At 37.5% G+C, this 23,543-nt stretch overlaps 1 protein-coding gene and 1 non-coding gene across 2 annotated transcripts; one reads left to right on the top strand and one right to left on the bottom strand.

The window, feature by feature from the left end:
• Positions 1-2,114: 2,114 nt before the first annotated feature.
• Positions 2,115-2,221, top strand: LOC141722063 (small nucleolar RNA R71). Its single transcript, XR_012575096.1, has one exon. It is a non-coding gene; the product is annotated as a small nucleolar RNA R71 (small nucleolar RNA).
• Positions 2,222-18,850: 16,629 nt separating this feature from the next.
• LOC141718759 (ammonium transporter 3 member 1-like) lies at positions 18,851-19,577 on the bottom strand. Its single transcript, XM_074521145.1, has 3 exons — positions 19,481-19,577; positions 19,215-19,408; positions 18,851-19,102 (listed from the first exon to the last, which is right to left on the bottom strand). The coding sequence occupies exons 1-3, from the start codon at positions 19,575-19,577 to the stop codon at positions 18,851-18,853; spliced, it is 543 nt and encodes a 180-aa protein (XP_074377246.1).
• Positions 19,578-23,543: the final 3,966 nt, after the last annotated feature.

The raw sequence follows: 23,543 nt of genomic DNA on the forward strand, positions 1-23,543 counted from the left end.
CTTCTAGCAGAATTTTATGCATGCAATACGAAGGGCTGATCCTTTTGATATCTGCTATAGTTCATCCAATAGCCGATTTGAATTCTCTCAAAATCCTCAAGAGCTTGTCCTCCTCACTACCTGAAAGGTCAGATGCAATAATAACAGGTAAAGTAGATGCATCACCTAAAAAGGCATACCTCAAGTGTTCAGGCAATGGTTTAAGCTCCAAAGTTGGTGCTTCCTCAATAGATGGTTTGAGCTTTCCTTCAGCATTCTTGAGATCAGAAGTACCAAGAGATTCAAATGGCATGTCTAGCTTTCACCTCTAAGGAGAAGCATTTAGATATTGTAGTTGCTCATTGCCATCCTCATCATCACTGTCAAACGCCCCCACTAAGGGTTTCTCTAATGCGTCAGACATTAGCATATGATCAAGTTCTAAAGTTACCGCAAAATCAATCAAATCCACATTTAAGCACTCCTCGTCTTCAGTAGAGAATTTCATTGCTTTGAATACATTGAATGTCATATCCTGATCCTGCACCTTCATAGTAAGTTCACCTTTCTGCACATCTATCAAGGTACGGCCTGTAGCCAAGAAAGGTCTTCCCAAGATTATTGGGATCTTCTTATCTTTCTCGAAATCCAAAATGACAAAGTCTGCAGGAAAGAAGAGCTTATCCACCTTTACTAACATGTCCTCCACTATGCCTCGTGGATATGTAATAGAACGATCAGCCAATTGTAGAGACATGTAGGTAGGCTTTGGATCAGGCAAATTCAACCTTTTGAAGATAGACAACGGCATCAGATTGATGCTTGCTCCCAAATCGCATAGGCATTTATCAAAAGACAACTTGCCAATGGTGCAAGGAATGGTGAAGCTACCTGGATCTTTAAGCTTTGGAGGGAATTTATGTTACAGCACAGCACTACACTCTTCCGTTAGAGCAACGGTCTCAAGGTCATCCAGTTTCACCTTCCTTGAAAGAATACTCTTCATGAATTTCGCATAACTAGGCATTTGCTCTAGAGCCTTAGCGGAAGGTATGTTGATGTGAAGTTTCTTGAACACCTCCAGAAACTTACCGAACTGCTTATCCAGTTTTTGTTATTGCAATCTTTTAGGGAAAGGTGGTGGAGGATAGAGCTGTTTCTCCCCTGTATTACCATCAGGAAGAGTGTGTTCAACAGTAGTCTTCCTTGGTTCCGCTGCTTTCTCCTTTTGCTTCTCTTCTTCATCACCAACTTCAGCTTCTCCGTGTTTTGCTTTTTCAGCATCAGCAACTTTTCCAGACCTTAAGGTAATAGCCTTGACTTGCTCGTTAGCTTTCTTCCTGCCTGGCACTTCAATATCACTGGGAAGTGTGCCAGGTTGACGATTGAGCACTGCATTGGCTATTTGACCGATTTGATTTTCCAAGGTCTTGATAGAAACAGCCTGACTTTTGCATAACAGCTTGAGTTCCTCGAAATCAGCACTAGAAGTTGGAGCAGCACCTCCTTGTTGAGGATATGATTGCCTTTGAGCATACTGCTGTGGTTGCTGGAATCCAGGTGGATTAAACTGTTTACTTACGCCTTACTGATATGGTTGCTGAATAGCATTCTGAGTATTGCTCCTGCTGAAATTGGGATGATTTATGTTGTTAGGATGATAAGTAGCTGGCACAGGCTGCTGCGGTCAGTGATAATTGTTCACATACTGAACAGATTCATTAATAAGAGAACACTGATCCGTAGCATAAGAACCTGCACAAAGCTCACAGACCATAGCTATCTGATTGACTCCATTGGTGGCTAAAGAATCGACCTTCATAGACAATGTTTGGAGCTGCGCTGTAATAGTTGTAGCTGCATCAACTTCCTGAATACCTGCTACCTTCCCAGGCATCATCCTTTGAGTTGGGTTTCAAAGGGGGGAGGAGAGAGGGGGGCAAGAACCATGCTTTCAGCAAGAAACAAGAGGTACAGGAAGTTTATTGTGCTCATTTACAGCCATAGTTTCAATAAGATTAAAAGCCTCAGTATAGCTTTTGGCCCACAAAGCGCCTCCAGCTGCTGCATCAAGCATGGGCCGAGATTGGGCCCCCAAACCATTATAGAAACCAGTGATCACCATCCAGTCAGGCATACCATGATGTGGACATTTTCTCAACATCTCCTTGTAGCGCTCCCAAGCTTCGCACATAGATTCTGTTGGTTGCTGCGCAAACTGAGTAAGAGCACTCCTCATACTTGCAGTCTTCGCCATTGGATAGAACTTTACCAGAAACTTTTGCGCAAGATCTTGCCAAGTAGTGATGGACCCAGCTGGTTCAGAATGTAACCAGTCCTTAGCTTTATCCCTCAGAGAGAATGGGAAAAGCCTCAGCTTGATAGCCTCATCAGTCACACCATTATATGTGAAAGTACTACAGATCTCGACAAAATTCGTGATGTGCATGTTGGGGTCTTCAGTTGCAGCACCTCCGAAAGAAACAGAATTTTGCACCATCTGAATAGTGCCCGGCTTGATTTCAAAAGTGTTAGCCTGAATAGCCGGATGAAGGATGCTTGACTAAATGTCATCAACTGTAGGCCGAGAAAAGTCCATAAAAGCTGGATCTGCCGGAACTATACGATCACCCATGAATACTAGTTCTTTCTGCTCACTCTCTTTATCCGAATCTTCAAAATCTATCTTCTCCGGAATATCAAGAACTGAGTCTGTCTCCTCAGCCGTATCTAAAGTCCTCTTGCGAGTACGAGAACATGTTTGCATAAACGCTTACCTAAAATATAACCGAAAACGATAAGTAACACATCTTAATCAATGAATCCTAATGACCACTGATGGTAAGTACATAAACTAAAAAATTAGCCGAGTCCCCGGCAGCGGCGCCAAAAACTTTTTAGGGCGAAAACACGCGCTAATAATACACGCAAGTATACGCGTTCGCAAGTAATATAGAATACTTTCTAGTTCGTTCCCACAGAGACTCGGACTAATTATGCTCAATTAACACTTACTCACCAATGTATGATTACTTCTCAATGTTAAGACAATAACATATAGAATTGATTAACTAATTATTAACTAGAATTAACTACGAGAATTAAACACTTAACATACATTTGAATTAACAATATTAAATACACATGAGATCATAACTTCATTACTACTTCCTTCAATAGTTATTGTTATTACCCTTAGCATGTAACGGTGATGATATTAATCGAACAACACTAAACTGATAAAAGCCAATTTTCGTTGTACTAATACCATTCTACCAAGCACCCACAATTAAGATAGAAGTTGAATAGTCATCAATTATGTTGAGACCCTATATCTCTACAGAATTTGACAACATAACGATTTAAGCACAAGTTGTTCCTTATGATTACACAGGGCAAGTAAAAGGGTTAGAGTTACCCACTAATCATGCATACACATACATGAACCTATGCTAGCATGGCAAGTTCTAAATCTCAAGATCCACCGTCGCTTCACAAGAGATTAACACCCTATCTTATATGTTCGTGACACACATAAGACGAATAAGCACAACCAATACTAGATATCATACAATCATCACACACTAAGGTATTAAACAACTAACTAAAGAATTCCATAGCAAATCCGTTACGACCCCATGATCACGATTAGCCCATGATTGAACTCATCGTCACCATGGGTTCATATGAAAACATGATAATAACACACGAGAATAATTAATAAAACTACTTATATTAAACCAGAGTACGTCACAAGAGTAAATAGGTTCAAACTATGCTTTCTCTTCGTTGCGATGTGCTAAAACGGCCTTCTTTCTTATCTCCTTGCTCCTCGATTAATACCACGATTCAACACACGTGAAACGTCTCTGAAAACTACTTATATAGAAGCCCCCACAAAACCCATCCATCTAAGAAGTCAGAAGTCCAGCAGAACAAGAACTCTAAAAATCAGATTTTTAATTCGCGCCCCTGAGCGGCCGCCCGGCAATCCTGAGCGGGCGCCCAGCTTCCTGAGCGGCCGCCCAGCCAGGCTGAGCGGGCCCCCAACACCTTACTGGAAAATGCTCTGTTCTGCTCCCGTTCTCTGCTGCATTCTGCTCCTATCTTCCCACTTGTAATGCCAAACACATACTAAGGCTTATTCTTGATGAAATCTCCCCACAAACACAAGGAACACCCTGAAATGCACAAACACTAGAAAAACGCATCAAATACACAAAATACTTGATTTCAAGACATCAATTCAAGCCATTATAAGAATTTCTAAGTGGTGTAAAATGCCACTTATCAGAACTCAAGAACACCAAACCCTAATTTTTGGAAATTTGGGGAAATTGCAGAAATTTTCTGATTTTTAATTAAATAATTAAGAATAATTAGGGTATTTATAGTATGAAAAATAATACCCCTAAATAAAATTAAGGGGCTAATTACACATCTAATAAAAATATTTGGCCCTAATTTTTATAATTTTTGAGTATTAAAATTTAATTTATAATTATTTATATATACAATATATATATATGCCAAAATTTCCCAAAAATTGTGAATAATGCAAAAATACAAAGAAATGGTATAAATAAAAGTCCTATAATTTTATAAAAATAAAAATATGATTTTTGTGGGGGTTTTAACACCCAATGGGGCCCGAAAAAGTCATTTTTTGCAAAACGAGAAAATTTATAAAATGCCTAGATGTTCAGAATAATGCGATGGTAAAAGCCGTTTGATGAAAAATAAGGCCCATTATTTTATTTGAAATACTCGCTTTAAAATCATGGTTTGGGTCGTAAAACGTTTGAAATGAAAAACAAAATATCTCAAAAATATCTTAAAAATACCGAAATGATACATAATGCATATAACACGTAGCAATTAGGGTTTGACAGATAATCACACATAAATGACACATTAATACACATAATTTATTATAAATATGATATAATACAGACGTAAATTTCCCAGACGTTACATCCTTCCCCCCTTAATAGGATTCTGTCCTCAAAATCTCACTATGAAAACAAATGAGGATGTTTCTCTAATATTTCACTCTCAAGTTCCCAGGTTGATTTTTCAACCATAGGATTTCTCCACAAAACTCGCACTAAAGATACAGACTTATTTCTCAACACTTTCCCTCGCCGATCTAAAATTCTTATCGGCTGTTCTACAAAAGACAAATCAGGTTGAATATCTATCGGTTCATATTCTATGACATGCCTAGAATCAGGATTATATCGCTTAAGTATCGACACGTGAAACACATTGTGAATATGTTGCATATGAGGCGGTAAAGCTAATTCCTACGCAACTTTTCCCACTTTCCTCAAAACTTCAAACGGTCCGACGTATCGTGGTTTTAATTTACCCTTATTGCCAAATCTCGTCAATCCTTTCCATGGCGATATTTTGAGTAATACGTGTTCTCCTTCCTGGTAGTCCATATCTTTCACTGCTTGGTCTGCATATTTGCGTTGCCTGTTTTGTGCTGCATCGAGTCATTTCCGAATAAGTTCTATCTTTTCTTTAGTCTGTTGGATTAATTCTGGACCCAAAACCTTGCGTTCTCCAACTTCATCCCAATGTACTGATGATCTGCATTTTCTTCCGTATAATGCTTCGTACGGTGGCATTCCAATGCTTGCGTGATAGTTGTTGTTATAAGAAAATTCAACCAAAGGTAAATGCTCATCCCAACTGCCTTCGAAATCAATCGCACAAACTCGTAGCATATCTTCCATCATTTGGATAGTTCTTTCACTTTTCCCATCGGTTTGCGGATGATACGCGGTACTCATATTTAATTTAGTTCCAAGACATTCCTGAAATTGTCTCCAAAATCTTAAATTGAAACGGGGATCTCGATCAGATATGATAGATATTGGAACTCCATGTCGCATCACAATTTCCTTGAGATACAAGTTCACTAACTTGTTGAGTGAAAATCTTTCGTTAATTGGTAGAAAATGTGCCAACTTCGTTAGTCTGTCAATGATTACCCATATCGCATCATGATTAGCCTTAGTCCTTGGTAGTCCTACCACGAAATCCATCGCTAAATGTTCCCATTTCCATTCTGGAATATCTAACGGTTGTAATAATCCGCTCGGACGTTGATGTTCCACTTTGACTCTCTAGCATGTGTAGCATTTACTTACCCATTCTGCTATTTCCTTCTTCATATTCGGCCACCAAAAGTTTTCCTTCAGATCCCGATATATTTTTGTACTTCCTGGATGAATGGAATACTTCGAACTGTGCGCATTTTGCAATATTTCTTCTTTCAATTCTGCCACGTTAGGGATCCAGATTCTCGATGCAAAGCGTAAAATTCCTTCATTATCCTTCTGAGTTATGATTTCTTCTCCCGTTAAGTCGTCATCCTGACTCATCACTTCTTCTTGACAGCGGTGAATCTTCTCTAGCAACTCTGGTTGAAAAGTCATAGCGTAGATAGCTTCTGTAGATTCATTGGGTACATGAATTTCGATTTCCAACTTATCAAATTCCTTGGCTAATTCTTCGCAAGAAGTTAACAAATTCAATCTTTCTTTCCTGCTCAGCGCATCTGCCATAATATTTTCTTTCCCTGGATGATAACTGATCGTAACATCATAATCTTTAATCAATTCCAGTCATCGACGTTGTCTCATGTTCAGTTCCTTTTGCGTAAAGATGTACTTTAGACTTTTATGATCTGTATAGATTTCGTATTTCTCACCGTAGAGATAGTGTCTCCAAAGTTTCAACGCAAATACGATCGCTGCTAATTCCAGGTCATGCGTAGGATATTTCTGTTCATGAGGTTTTAGCTGTCTCGAAGCGTATGCAATGATGTTACTATGCTGCATCAGTACACATCCTATTCCGCGATATGAGGCGTCGATGTAAATGACAAAATTCTCATGCTCTTCTGGTAATACGAGTACCGGTGCGGTTACTAACCGATTCCTCAGCTCTTGAAAACTTCCTTCACATTTGTCGTCTCATACGAACTTTTCACTTTTTCGAGTTAACTTGGTCCACGGCGTTGGTATTTTTGCAAAATCTTTAACAAATCTTCTATAATATCCTGCCAATCCCAAGAAACTTCAAACTTCTATCGGTGTCTTTGGTCTTTCCCAATTTAACACAGCTTCAATCTTCGCTGGATCGACTTGGATGTCTTCCCTACTGATGATGTGCCCTAGAAATTGTACTTCCTTTAACCATAATTCACATTTTGAGAATTCCGCGTACAGTTGCTCTTTCCTCAGAATTTCTAAAGCTATCCTCAAGTGCTCAGCATGCTCTTCTTCCGTCTTTGAGTAAATCAAGATGTCATCAATAAATATGATCACGAATTTATCCAAATACCTTTTGAATACCCTGTTCATCAGATCCATAAATGTTGCTGGTGTGTTGGTCAAACCGAATGTCATTACTAGAAATTTATAATGTCCATATCTCATACAAAAAGCAGTCTTGGGAATATTTTCAGCTTTAATCTTCAATTGATGATAACCTGATCGTAAATCTATCTTCGAAAACCATGCGGCTCATTTTAGTTGATCGAACAAATCATCGATTCTCGGTAAAGGATAGTTATTCTTAATAGTGAGCTTATTCAATTCCCGATAGTCAATGAATAGTCGCATACTACCATCTTTCATCTTCACGAACAATACCGGTGCACCCCATGGGGATACACTAGGTCGTATGATGCCTCGGTCTAGAAAATCTTGCAGTTGCGTTGATAATTCCTTCATCTCAACTAGAGTCATTCGATATGGAGCTTTCGAAACTGGTTCTATACCTGGTGCTAGATCAATCGTGAATTCAATTTCTCGATCTGGCGGTAACCCTGGAAGCTCGTCTAGAAAGACGTCTGGAAACTCACATACAACTGGAATGTCTTCTAGTTTAGGACTTTCTTTTTCAGTTTCTAACACGTAAGCTATGAACATCTCACATCCTTGTCAAAGCAGTCATTTGGTCTGCATCACTGTCAGAAATTTCTTCCGCTATTTTTCGCCCTTGAACATTATCGTTGCATTTTCCGCAGTTCGCAATTTGACTTTCTTATTCGCGCAATCGATCTGAGCATTATGACAAGCTAACCAATTCATTCCCAAAATGACATCAAACTCTCATATCTTAAAAAGAATCAAATCTACAGAAAAATTATGTCCAGCTATTTCTATATCGCACGCAGGACATACTCGATCTACTATAACTTGATCGTCATTCGCTAATTTTATAATTAACGTCTCGCTCAACCATTCGATTTCGCAATATAACTTATGAAGAAATTCTTCAGAAATAAATGAACGGGTAGCTCCAGAATCAATTAATACTTTTGAATCTACGGAATTCACCAAAAGTGAACCTGCAATTACAGTCGGACTTTGCACTGCTTCTTTCATTGTCATGTTGAAAGTTCTTGCTCTGGGTTGATTAGGTGGCGGTGGCGGAGGTAATGCCAACACTTTAGGAATACTAGCTGCCATTGTTGGTCCTCTATAATTCCTAGCGATATGCCCTTTCTTTCCATATTGATAGCAAGTAATTTATGTTGTCTTTCCCGTTGGACATTCGTTAGAATAGTGCCCTTTCTGCTTGCATTTGAAATATGTCACATCTGCTTTGATACATATGCAGGTGTGCTTGTGTCCACAAGTTCTGCAGTACGGCACTAAGATTCTGACAATTCCCTGTTGTTTGGGGGCTTGGAAATGATTACCTATTTTCTGGGTACCTTGTCCTATCCTTTTCAAATTCAAATTTGTCCGGGCTTGAAATCTCGGCTTCCTCCTAGAGCGGTCTTGAAAACTTCCATGTCCTCTATCCCTTTGAGATCTTTCACTTTCTCCTTCGATAATCAAGGCTTTCTGGACTACGACGGTATACGTTATTAATTCAAAAACTGCAACTCTTCCCTGCTTCAGTTCCAAAAACTTTATCTGCATTTGATTTCTCACATAGCGAGGAAAATGTTTCTCTAAAAACAACTCTTTAAACCTATCACATGCAATAACATCTTAACCCTCTAAAGCCTTTTTAGATTCCCACCAATAATTTGCTTCTCCTTTCAATAAATAACTAGCAAAGTCAGTCTTCTGGTCTTCACCTATCTTCACTAGTGCAAACGCTTTCTCTATTTCTTTTAACTAGGTGGTAGCTTTAATAGGATCAGCTGACCCATCAAATTCTGGGGGTTTAACTGACTAAAACTGCTTAAAAGTAACAACAGGTAATGTTGGTGGTATCTGGGGCTCATGACGAAGTGGTTGTTGTAACATTTATTGTTGAATCTGCTGTTGTTGATGATGTATCTGTTGTTGCGTCATTATCATTAGTTGTTGCATCAGATAGAACATTTGATTCATGGTCTAATTAGTCTGTCCTTCGGAATTGCTGTTAGAAGTCTTAGTCCTAGTCTTTCTTTTTGGTGCCATCTTCTGATAATAAAATAAGTGATGTTTCTTTAACAGTTTAATAAATAATTGACAGTAGGTAATAAAATAATTTATCATGTATGGTTCAAATAAAGAAAATAGTTGCTTAATATAAAAATAGGAAATGTAAACAGTTAAATAAAATGATTGTTCTTTTCTCTTCTTCTTTTTTCGACAGAATTTAATATATGAAAAGCTATAAAATAATAAAGGAAAGGTAAATGCTATAAAACTGTAAGGACTGAAATTTAAATAAAAGAAATTTGAAAAAGTTTGTTTTATATATGTAACACCAGCCTCGGGTGTAAATGCTTGATACAAAAAGTCTCGCTCTGCTGGTTATCACCGCGGCTACAAGTCACACTAACTATTATCAGTCAAACTACTGCTACAAGTCAAACTACTATATACATCTGCATTCTGTAGTCACTGTCTCAAAACCCAGGCGGAATACGCCTCAGCTCATCCCTAAGTGCCTGGACCAAAGTCTGTGCCAAGCGGAATATCCTGTAGAACTCTGCGAAAGAAGCTGGTCCCTCAAGGGTCAAATCCTCTAGCTCCCAAGTGGCACTCATCAAAACCGACTACAACCTCTGTCTCATATGGTAATCTGGTTGTAGGTCCGCTAATGGTCCTATGTCCCTCTGGTCAAACAAATGTATAATTTCTCGGCACTGTGCTCTCCAATACTCCACATCATCTCTCATAACCCTGTACTCATGGTATGGTACAACCTGACCCACTGACTCCTGTGACGGAACCCTTGGTATACCTGCACCCTGCTGCGGTAACCCTAACTGTAGATCCACATCATGCTCTCCCATCCCCTCGACTGGATTCATCTGAAATACGCCCGGCTCTGGGGCATGCACTGGTATAGGAGGTAACACTGGTGGTGGTGGTAACTCCGGCTCAATCCCCGGTATAAACTGATGCTCAACCGGTAGTGGAACCATCGGTTCAAAGAACTCAAATGGATCAAACATCTCTATAGGTCATGGACTATCCCCTGTACTGGTGGTACTGGCTCCTGTGGCAATGGTGGTAGAGGTGGTAGAGGAGGAAACATGTACTCAGATATAACTGGTGCTACAGGCCCGGTGACTGTCCTCTCAGAAGAAACCGAATAACCTGAAGATGCCATCTGATAATATACTAAAGAAAGAAGAAAGGTCACTGAACAATCCTAAGATTTATATTTTCCTATTCTAATCTGACCTAAATCCTAACACTACTCTTCCTATTTGACTATTTCTATCCTATGTGATCTCCCTATCTTATCTTAACCCTAATATTCTTGTTTTCAGGGACCAAACCTACAGCTCTGATGCCACACCTGTAACGCCCTCCAGACCCGGGGTAAAAGTCTGGGGGTTACTAGCTAATCACCAAACCTGTACAATTTGATTTATAAATAATAAAGAAATGAATCTAAACCCCTTTAACACTAACCAGGATCTTTTTAGGTTGAAGTATGAAAACAAGAACCATTAACTACTTTTATTACAAACCAAATTCAAAATCCCACAAACTCTTTTTATTACAAACCATTGTCTAATCAGTTTTAAACTATGTTCATCTTTTATTCAAACACATACACTAACTATCTACACACCACCTGTTCGGGAAACTCAAAGTTTTTTTCCTGGATTGGGATCAACATCTTGGGTATGAGAGGATCCCGAGGCTTGACCCGCTTCTTTATCACTCAAGTCATGATGGGTTTCATATCCCTTCTTAACTGAAAACAATAAGGTGAATAAAAACAAAAAGGGGGAGCCAAAAAATGCTCAACAAGTCCGCAAAATATAAACAGTGTTAAAGCAATTTAAATGAATCCGTAACCCGGGTATATCTGCAAAGATATAACTCCGAGAGAATAGAAAGAAGGCCATTACTGGCGAGTACAAATGAATTAAACTGGACACAAGTTCGAATCTATACCATGCTGATCAGCTAGGATACAGTGCAGATCTATATCTCACTATATAGATCCCGTCAGGCACCCAGGCACTACGGCCCATCTCAAGGATCCGGTCACGGTCCTTAGGATTAAGTAAACTTAATTCCCAAAGTATCATTATCCAGCCCACGGAATAGCAACCGGAATAATCAGTATACTTTAATATATTCTAATTACCAGAATATATCAATAATTGTGAGTAACAATTGGAATATGAACAATAAAGTCAAATGAAAAGGATAAGCAAGAATCGAAATGAAATATGAACAAGAGAATTAAAAGAGTGCAAGCGTCATAAGAATCTGAAGAAATATCACTACTCTGAAAATAGAATAGGGGAGAAACTTGTCTTCTGCACGACTCACTGCAATTAAATCACCTTCGTTTATCACCTACTCAACCTGCCTTGCTAGCTTAGCTTCTGTTAGCAAAATAGACTGGTTAAGAATTTGGATATAAAGACTATATGTTATGTGTTGTACCCATGCGCTTATGACTGACTCGTATATTATATATTAGCAAGCAAGACTCGATTAACCACATAATACACATAAACACATAATCATTTTTATAGTTAAAATAATTTTTAGAACTAAAATCGACTCGCTGATTGCTCCACTAATCATCATTTGCCTCGTTTCCCATTTTTCGGAATTTTTCAGACTCGTCTCGGCACGCCATTCGACTGATAACCAAATAAATAACAAATTCAACTAATTTTTAGAAAAATTTAGGTCTTAATATTATTTTTAATGAAAAGAATTTATTTTTCTGAGTCAAAGGGCTTTCGTTTCACCCAAATCGGACTAACGGTCTAATTAATATCAATTAAACACTGATAATTCAATTTATTATTCAATATAAATAATTATTACAAATTTTTAAACCCTAAAATAATTTTTAAATAATTATTTAAGAAAAATCAGAGTCAAAAATGATTTTTCTATAATTTTTGGAATTAAAATGAATATGTTATGATTTATTGAAAATTATTTAATTGATTATCAAAGTAATTAATCATTTTTAAATAATTAATAAATAATAAATAACTAGTAAATAATTAATCCCTAATTATTAGGATTAAGTACAATTTATTACAAATATTTACAATTTATTATTACTTACTCGATTAGATCGATTATTTACAAATAAATAATTGATACAATTAGCTGTTACGTTATTTATCGAATAAATAAGTTATTATTCGAATCATATTCCAATTCAACAATCAACTACTCGTATAAATACGAGTTATTCACCTTTCTCGTATAATTATTGTATTATTACGATTATTATTACAACTTATACGATTTAATCGATCATCTGTATTTAATTATTCATTACGAATAATTATTCTTATATTCTTCGTATAATTAACTATCGCTCGAATAATAATAATCTAACTCGTCGTTCAATTACTCATATAGATACAAGTTACTCGTTTTATTCGACTAATTATCGAACCATTAATTATATGATTCGATTATTTTTATTCCTATTTATTAATTAATTTATTAGTTATTAATTAATAGATAAATAAATAAATTATTAAATAATTACGTAAATAATCAATTTCGAGTTTCTAAATTAATAAAATAATTTAGAAATTAATTATAAAAATTTTCAGAATTTAAAACTAATTTTTAATAGATTTTTAGAATTAATAAAACTGATTTTTAATTTTATAAAATATAATTAAATAATAAAAATTCAGAAACAGAAACAGGAAACTGATTTGGGGCTTTTTAGGATCAAACCCGGGTCGTTTCTCGGGTCGTAACCGGGTCGACTCGAGTCGCTCAAGAACAGCGGCGGGTCGTCGGCCAGAGGAGCAGATTCCGGCGACCCCTCCCCAGTTTCCGGCAGCCATCAAATCTCGACCAAAACGAGATGAAATCGAGTGATTCAAAGAGGGCTTTCACATAGTTTCATCCCAGGAACTCGACCCTAACGTCCAAAACAACCGATGACTGCTGGGTTGTATTCTCTGGCCAAAAACAGAGCTTTTCCGACGTGTTAAACCGAAAAAACGGATCTTCTTAAAACGGAAACCAAACTAAATGATTCAGGTGTTAAATCAAAGCTTAAAACATTTACAATCGATCCCCAACCACCATAACAGTCACAGATCAACCAATAATTCGGAAAATTAAAAACAAAATCGTCAAAATTTCAAGACTTCGTTCATCACTTTCAGGGATTCGATTGTACACAATCTAAAGAAGCAATATCAATCATCAATAACATCGAATAACCCCAGGAATTAAAAGCCCTAATTCGATGCATAAACCCTAAAAATTAAATTGAAAAATGATGCAGTTAAGCATGAAATTGATAGTAAAATCAGATAGTAGACCTCAAGAGCTTTCGATTGACTACTTACATGTCTGATTTGGAGGTCGGAATCACGATCAAATCTCTGGTTGAACTCAAGAACACCAAACCCTAATTTCTGGAAATTTGGGGAAATTGCAGAATTTTTCTAATTTTTAATTAAATAATTAAGAATAATTAGGGTATTTATAGTATGAAAAATAATACCCCTAAATAAAATTAAGGGGCTAATTACACATCTAATAAAAATATTTGGCCCTAATTTTTATAATTTTTGAGTATTAAAATTTAATTTATAATTATTTTATATATACAATATATATGCCAAAATTTCTTAAAAATTGTGAATAATGCAAAAATACAAAGAAATGGTATAAATAAAAGTCATATAATTTTATAAAAATAAAAATGTGATTTTTGTGGGGTTTTTAACACCCAATAGGGCCCGGAAAAGTCATTTTCGCAAAACGAGAAAATTTATAAAATGCCTAGATGTTCAGAATAATGCGATGGTAAAAGCCGTTTGATGAAAAATAAGGCCCATTATTTTATTTGAAATACTCGCTTTAAAATCATGGTTTGGGTCGTAAAACGTTTGAAATGAAAGCGATAAATGAAAAATAAAATATCTTAAAAATATCTTAAAAATATCTTAAAAATACCGGAATGACATAGAATGCACATAACACGTAGCAATTGGGGTTTGATAGATAATCACACATAAATGACACATTAACACACATAATTTATTATAAATATGATATAATACAGACATAAATTTCCCAGACGTTACAGTTTTTGGGGGCTCTATGTCCAGGATTGCCTTTATTTTATCGGGATTGGCCTCAATTCCTCTCTTGGAGACCATCAATCCCAAAAAATTTCCAGATCCTACTCCGAAAGCACACTTTTTAGGATTTAACATCATCTTGCGATACCTCAGGACCTCGAAAGCTTCCCTCAAATGGGTTATATGGTCAGTCTTCACTAGACTCTTGACTAACATATCTTCAACATAAACTTCCATGGTCTTGCCAATAAGATCCTTAAAAATTTTATTTACAACCTTTGATAGGTGGCTCCTACATTCTTGAGACCAAATGTCATAACAAGATAACAATAAACACCAAAGTCAGTGATGAATGATACCTTTGGGATGTCGTCCTTGTGCATCTTGATTTGATTGTATCCACTAAATCCATCCATGAAGCTCAGCATCTCATGTCCAACAGTGGCATCTATCAAAGTATCTATCCTTGGCAACGGGAAATAGTCCTTAGGGCATGCATCATTCAAATCAATAAAATCCACACACATCCTCCATTTCCCATTAGCTTTCTTTACCATCACAGAGTTTGCTAACCATTCTGGAAATTATATTTCCTCGATGAAACCAGCCTCTAAGAGTTTCTCTACTTCCTGTTTTATGGCTTCTTGTCTCTTTGGGGCAAAACTTCTTTTCTTTTGCTTCACCGTCTTCCGACTTGGATCTACATTCAGCTTATGAGTGATCAGTTCTGGGTCTATACCTGGCATATCAGCTGCCGACCATGCAAACACATCACTATTTTCTTGCAAAAATTTTACCAACCTCCCTCTAAGGGGCTCCTCTAATGTGGCTCCAACGAACATCACCTTCTTAGGATCCTCGGGAGCTAAAGGAATCAAAACCAAGTCTTTTGTTGGCTTCCCTCTTTTCTCATTATTCTCTCAAATATCCAGATCTTCGATAGGCAGAACCTGTCCCCCAACTCCATATGCCCTCAATGAGGCCACATAACACCTTCTAGCCATTTTTTGATCTCCTTTTTCTTTTCCAATCCCATTCCGGGTGGGAAACTTCATAACTGAATGATAGGAAGAAGGGACTGCCTTGAAGGCATGTATCCCTGTTCTCCCCATGATAGCGTTGTAAGTTGAACTAGCCTTCACCACCACAAAATCCAACATATGTGTTGCTTGCCTTGGTTCCTGACCTATGGTTGTTGGAAACTTGATTATTCCTTCCATGGGGCACTCCACTCCCGCAAATCCATATATCGGTTGGGGTCAACTGGGAGTCATTATAACCCATCCTTAAAAAGGTGTCATGGAGTAAGATGTCTACCGAGGCACCGTTATCTACAAGGACCCTCTTCACCGGGCTATTCCCTATTATCGGTGTTATAAGCAGTGGGTCGTCATGAGGAAATTTCACACCTTCTAGGTCAGAATCATCAAAAGCCATTGTTACTCCTGTCCTGGCCCTCTTCGGGGATTCCCCAACATTATGCATAACCTTTCTAGTATAAGCTTTCCTAGAGTTCCTGGATAATCTTGCAGCACTTGGTCCTCCAAAAATTGTGTTTATCACAGGCCCTCGGGGTCGCGGTCCTCCAAAGATTGTATTTATCACAGGCCCTCAGGGTCGCGGTCCTCCAAAGATTTTATTTATAAACGGTCCCCTAGGCTGGGAATTCCGCCCCTGATCGTCTTGGTCCCTCCTGCGATCTTCAAAGTTCTTTCTCCCATTGTTATTCATATATCTTCCTTCCCCAGTGTACTTGTTTAATCTTCCCTTCCGAATGAGGAATTCTATTTCATCTTTCAATTATCTACACTCATCGGTGTCATGACCAACATCCTTATGAAATCTACAATATTTGCTCTTGTCTAGCTTGGCAGGATCTGCCTTCAAGGGTTTAGGCCAATGAATATCTTGATCTTTCTCAATTTCCATCAAGATCTGGCTTCTAGAAGCATTCAACTTAGCGTATTCAGCGAACTTTTGCCCAGGCCCTCCCTTCTTAGGGGTTGAATCAGGGTTTTACTTAGTTCTAGGATACTTATCCTTAGCGATATATTCCAGGTCAGTTTTCCGCTTCTTGCCTCCAGCGGGCTTGTTGCTCACTACGGTCTTCCTCATGCTCTCTTCCACCTTGATGTACTTCCCGGCTCTATCTTGGAGCTGCAACACGCTTTCAGGGGGGCGCTTGGCCAAGGACATCTTAAAGAACTCATCCCTAGTTCCCTATTGCAGTGCTATCATGGCTACCTTATCATCAAGGTCCGGGACTTTTAAAGCTTCCTTCATGAAATGATTCAGGTAGTCTCTCAAGGATTCCTTTGCTCCCTGCACAATGCTCATGAGGGATGCTGAACTTTTCTCATGCACTCTCCCGCTGATGAACTGCTTAATAAAAGCCTGACTTAATTCTCTGAAGGACCCAATAGAGTTCGGGGGCAAACAACTATATCATCTTTGAGCCATACCCGACAGGGTTTGAGGAAAGGCCCGACACTTAATAGCATCATTCACGGGCTGCAACAACAGTGCATTGGAGAATGCTCTGACATGATTAGCGGGATCTCTCGTGCCATCATAAGCTTTGGTAGTGGGCATCTTGAACTTCCTTGAGATATGGGCATTCATTATCTCTTCAGTGATGGTGGAGTAGGATCATCACACTACTAAAAATATTCCCTTAAACATCGGTTATAAACCGATGTCTTTTTTTCAAACCGATGTCTTCGCATGTGTAGAGAAAGGTCAGGGTCTTTAACATCGGTTTTTTGCCGATGTTAAAGATCGAAATAGACATCAGTTTTCTTAACAAACTGATGTGTAATTAGCCCTTATTTTTAATAACATGTTAAAACTAGATTGTGAAAAATGGTAATTAGGAGATTAAGAAGCACTATAAACATATCACATGAAAGAAGATTAAACTGATAGACATCAGATTCTTAACATAAATGATGTCTTACTTTGTATAGTACATCGGTTGCTACATAGAACTGATGTTAAATATGGCATATCACATCGGTTTCATGTAGGTTATCGATGTTAAATATAACATTTCACATCGGTTTCACTTAGGTTAGCAAAGTTAGAAATGGCATATCATATCAGTTTCACTTAGGTTAGTGATGTGAAAGTCCTTATTTACATCATTTTTCTGGTCAAAATTGTTGTGTTTTGTTTATTTTTGACATTAGCTGGTTAATAATTAAATAATATTATATCAATCCAAGATACATCGTGCTATTTAATTAAAATAAAAAGCTATATCATAAAAAACAATCTTAAAAAAGAACAAAAATATATGAAAAAACTTATATACCAACATTCAACTAACATGTTTCTATATCTACATCGACATCAACATAAAAAAAACTATCTAGTTACAATCACATTCCTAACCTATCGATAATTAGAGCCGGGGAGAGAGAGGTTGAGTTTTTTCCAGAATGTCCTAAAAAAGGAAACAATGAAAACAGTAAGCCGAGATAGTAGATGTCATACTAGTAAAACTATTAACATCAACTTTCTAAACAAATTTAAAATTTCAAAAAAAAAATTCTAAATAAATGTGGGATACATCCAACATGCCAGATTAACCAACCTGCGTTCTGTAAGAACCACAAGAAGCAAGTTTTATAATCCCACTGTGGTAATTTTTATTTCGCTGAGTTACTTGAGTAGTGTACATCGCATCACATTCTACATTGCAATGATCAGACCAAAAGTTGAATATTAGGCCAAACACAATGGTATTAAATATTGATTATCTAAGCAGAACTATTTGTTTTGAAGGATACAAATCAATATAAAGAGGTTTAGCAGCATTATATGCAGTGTCTTTAGTATAATTTAATCACCTTAAAAAATTTTGGCCAACATTATGGTTAACCATGTCATTTTAATATAGTACAAGTCAGCTGCCCAAACTTGAATAAATGGCGAGCTAATTTAACAAATTTAAAACTGGGTTTTTCTCAACTACACGTTATATTTTCTTTATGTATAAGGGACAATTATAGTCTAATATGGCTATTTAAAATCAAAATGTCAAACAAATCTGAAGTTGACTGCCAATAGTTTGATAGCTACTTTTATTGTAAACATAAAACATGTCTTATTACTACTTGTTATTGTTGTTAAGATTTAATTTGGAACTATTGTTCAAGGACAATTGCAGTATAGACAAAAGAAAAAAACAAACACAAAAATTTCAATTTTCTTGTCCTAGGATAAGATTTGAGAGAGATTCACACTTAAAACTCAAGAGTTGAAAAGAATGAGAAAGCGATATCTTGATGATGGGTATGAAATTAATACCTGCACCAGGAGTAATGCAAACAGGGCCTGTGATCATGCCTTAAACTCTCCGATAACGAAAGGTTTCTTGAAGAAGATGACATCCAACAAGGTCCAAACAAGTAGACTAGTTGTTGCACAAATGTTTCTGTTCAGAATTGCCATTGAGGAGTTTATGTTGGCGGTGGAAGGCCCTCCACCGTTTAAACCAGCCCATCCCATCCATAATACTCCTGCTCCAGCCAACATCAACAATATATTATTAGGTGGGAACATTTCCCTGTCTGCCTTTGATCTAGGCCCGACCTGATCACAACTAATCACGATAATTTTCAGTTACAGAAATTTAAATACTCGTTTTAACCAACCAAGCTAGAGCTTTTAATTGTAAGCAAGGTAAATTAAAATGATTACTAACCCAATAAGCAGCAGTTAAGCCAGCAATTCTAGAAGAAAGATAAATAACAAAGCCAACAGTGTAATCAATAACATCCCATTGGAACAAAATTCCACCGCCCCACAAGCTGAACGCTCCAACTGTATATGAAAACGTCAACCAGAGAGGCACAAACATCATCCAATCCTTGATGTTCATCCTCCCAAGCAACGAACCTGCCAATAAAAGTTTGTTTAGTAGACAGAATAAGAGTTTGTTTGGCAGACATGTAGAAAGTGTGTACCAACCTGTCTCATCTGAGATCCACATACAGAAAGTTTTAATATACCATCGTGAAAGTTCTTGGCTTTCTGAGTTAATTGAGTAGTGTGTAAGACCTTCCATTCTGAACGGACATAGATAAGATCCAATTAGGAAAAAGGAAGTCTCTTTTGAGTATCTAGCTGATACAACTAATTAGATAAAATATATGTAAACCCAAGAAATCATCACCAACTCGAAGGAGGGACTTATTTTCAGTACTTTAATTTCATAGCCACTGCCTAAAACTCAGTATTGCAGGTTAAACTAGACAATGAGTCTGTCTCTTGAGGTACACATAACATTAAAGTGTGTCGATTTAAATTTTAACTTTAAGCACCCTAAAATTGAAGATGACAGAAATCTGATTCAATCAGATGTGGAATGATGAGGCATAAGTAGAGACTCATGATTCATCCATTCTTAAAGACATTGTTAACTTACTTGAGCAAAAATAAAAAAAATATTCAATAAAAGTTGGGGAGAAAGACTAATGAGTTAATATTCAATTAAAAGTAAAAACTACTAGTATATGTACAAAAAAAGAAGCATGGAATCTAGAAGACAAATTTTAAACAGTGGCTGGCAAAATTAAAAAGACTTTGAGTGCCAGCAAAAGAAGGCACACAATTCAGGAACACCCAGATCAGCTAGAAGTTTCTCACATAAAATAAACATCATATCCATATATTCAAACTTCAAAGTTAGTTGCAATGATCATTAGTATGGCTAAAGAAAAGGTTTTACTAAATACTAAATATGATTGGACCACTAAAACACGAACAGGTAAACAATTCAAAGTTGGGAATTTATTATCGGTCAGAAATACACTCTTTTACAGAATAGTTGTAAAACTTTTGAAGCAAGTATTTAGTAAAACTCCAGACCCTGGTGCAAGACTTGTTTTCACCCATGACTTAACCTGTTTGCAGATACAATTCATATGAATATTACAGGGCAGAGTCCTACCACTCTAGCACAGCTCCACGTAGTCAGAAATTTCCTCATTTTCACCCACAGCTTTCACCCCATTCTAGCACCATTCTAGCAAAGAAATCATGATATTCATGTAGGTGGAGAAAGCTAAACCTGTCACCCGCTTCATGTGGCGTTTTAATACTGATTGTAGCTACACGAGTCAACACAGTGGTATTAAAATCAGTTTTGATATTGATGCCTAGATCGAATAATCTCATAAACATACATATACATACTTTTCTCACAGTAATAGAACATATAACATACATATCATAAGTAAAATCTTACTAATTTAAACTTCATATTCCACCTCTAAGCAAATCTCCAAACCTGTGAACAAATCCTGATTAAAAAATCAAAACTAAAAATTGAAAATTAATTAGAAACTTGCATACTTTTCTCACAGTAATCGAACATATCCAACACCTTTGAAGGTTATTTATCAAGAATCGGAGCAATTATAAGCTCGATTTCAAAAATTACAAGCTTAATTGAGGGTTTTTACAAATTAGTGTTTTTATGATTTTAGATGGGTTTAGGAAATAGGGATTCAGAGACAGAGTTGAGTGAGAGACGAGAATAGAGAGAGAGAGAGAGAGAGAGAGAGAGAGAGAGAGAGAGAGAGAGAGAGAGAGAGAGAGAGAGAGAGAGAGAGTAGGGATGAAGTCTGAGATAGCATAGGGGGAGAGAGAGAGTACAGATGAAGTTTGAGATGAAAATAGAGGGAGAGAGTCGATGAAAAAAGGAAGAGGGCAAAATATTTTTTTGTTTTGATGGGGGAAATAAAAAATTTGTTTAAGGCGGAATTTTTTGGTGTATCAACGGGGGAAAGTAAGAAGCGGGATTTTTTTATTTTTTTCAAAAATGATTATAGACATCGGTTGGTTTAGATACTGATGTCTTACAACATCTTTAACATCGATTTGAAAGCAACCGATGTTAAAAGGGTGATGTCGTAGGCACTAGTTCTAGTAGTGTCAGGACCTCCAAGGGGAAGAAGATTGCTTGGATCAGCTCTCGGGACTACAGCCCTTCTTTGTGATGGACCATCCAGGTCTATGATTGGAGGAGGATTTCTCCCCCTAGGTGGTAATGAGAGTCTGGGAGCCTGGTACGCCTCCAAGTCACGCTTCAGCCTTTGAATTTCAGCCTCCTGCACCTCTTGAGGATTCACCCCTCGGGTACTCCTAGGACGTTGATTGCCATCTGCCATCGGTTCTTTGCCAGCGCGCCTCCTTCTTGGGGCCACTTCATCATCCAAAGATTCAGAATCTCTCTCAGTATAAGGACCAGAAAATTCCTGATCCTCCGGGATAGGAGCCAAACCTTGAATGTAGGGGGGTGTTTGCCTCCGTGCTTCACTCCGTCCGGCATTTCCACTTCCTCCAACCTCGGGGTAAAGGGGCATCCCATAAGGGGGGTTAGTAGTCATAATAGTTGAATACTCATATCCAACGGGTCGAGAATTCACATGTGTGTGTAGCTGCTGAAGTTGGGGATTCATCCCTTAAGTAGCCGTGGGAATCATCCCTTATGGCTGAGGTTTAGTTGCCCCTACATGGGCTTCTCCTTGGGTGGCGGCATAGGTTGAATGCGGAGGTACCTCCACGGTTGATGAAATCATTTGGGTTGTCCCCGCGGGTGTTCCTCCTTCAAGGGCGCTGCTTGTTCTCCGTATTCTCGCCATGGTTGTTGTTGTGCTGTTCCCACAGACGGTGCCAAATGTTATGGATAAAAACTTAAGATATATTAATTATTATATTTAATGCTAAGGTTCGGGAGCTCAAGGTCTTTAATGGCTGCTCTCGTGTTTTGTAGCTTAATTCTGCCTTTACGAGATGCCTACGTATCTCTGTGAATTAGAGAATCAAGCTAAAAAATATAGTTATGACTGGTGGGGGTGAGACCCCTTATATAGATGTTGGGAGTCCTTGAATTGGACTAGGGTTAGGAGACTTGGTGGACAAGTCTCTGAATTAGAATGGACTTTGGAGTCCTAGGAAGTAGGAAACTGATTCCTTATCCTATTAGGTCCCTTGGGGGCTAATCTACAAGGATTTATATCCTCATTAAGATTTATCATGACAGCTATTTTATCCCTTATTAATTACGAAATTAATTAATATTCAGGATTTTGGGCCCTCTCTAACTGGGCTTCGTTATTGGATCGTATCTGGTTTAATTAATTTTAACACCAATGATACTTCTGGGCTATTTTTGGGCCCCTAACAAGGGCTTGGGCCTCTTCTAATGAGCTTAACAACCACCCCAATTTCAATATAATTAATGCGATATCAATTATGCAATCAGGGTTTATTTTATTCCCTATCAATGTGTAAGAACTTAATGGTGAGTAATCAATTGGGCATGACCTCTCCTTGTCAAATCAATGTTTTTGTGTGCAGAGAATAATTTGCAAGAGCTTCACACTATTTACTATTAGAGAGAGACGTAATTCCAATATGCATCTTTTTGATTATATTGACTGGTAGCTTAAGAGAGGTAAACATGTACATGGCTTAATATTAGCCAAGTAAATAGATTTACAGCTTGCACAACTTGTTCAACTTGCGCCCATGTCTTTTCCTTTAGTATGTGGCACCTAGAGAGGATGTTTAGTAATTAGAATCTTCAAGAAACATTCAACTGGAGCTTACAAGGTGAATGAGAGGAATTACTTGCGCCTACTAGTAATCAAGGAAGCTATTTCCTTAGTTTTCAAAACATCTTGCGCCTACATGGTACATGGGAAGTGTTACTTTTGCATGGTAGGAACAAGTGTGGATTTGCCTTAGTTTATGTAGCTTCTTGCACCTCCAAGGGACCAAAGGGATGTTAATTTCACTTAGAGGAGGGCAATTAACTCTTCCTCACTTGATTTTTATTGCTACTTGCAATTCCTAGGGGAAAGTAGTAGGCCACTTGCGCCTAAAGTGAACCAAGAGCATTTCTGAGTTAATTTTTGAGCTCATTTCTTCCATATTGCTCCTACTAGGTCAAGACCACTTCTAGTCCTTAGTTTTTGAGCCATACTATAAGCTAATTGCTCGTAGTAGGTAATAAAGTAGCCTT

Source organism: Apium graveolens, chromosome 4 (genome assembly GCF_009905375.1).
Source record: "Apium graveolens cultivar Ventura chromosome 4, ASM990537v1, whole genome shotgun sequence".
NCBI classification, from domain to species: domain Eukaryota; kingdom Viridiplantae; phylum Streptophyta; class Magnoliopsida; order Apiales; family Apiaceae; genus Apium; species Apium graveolens.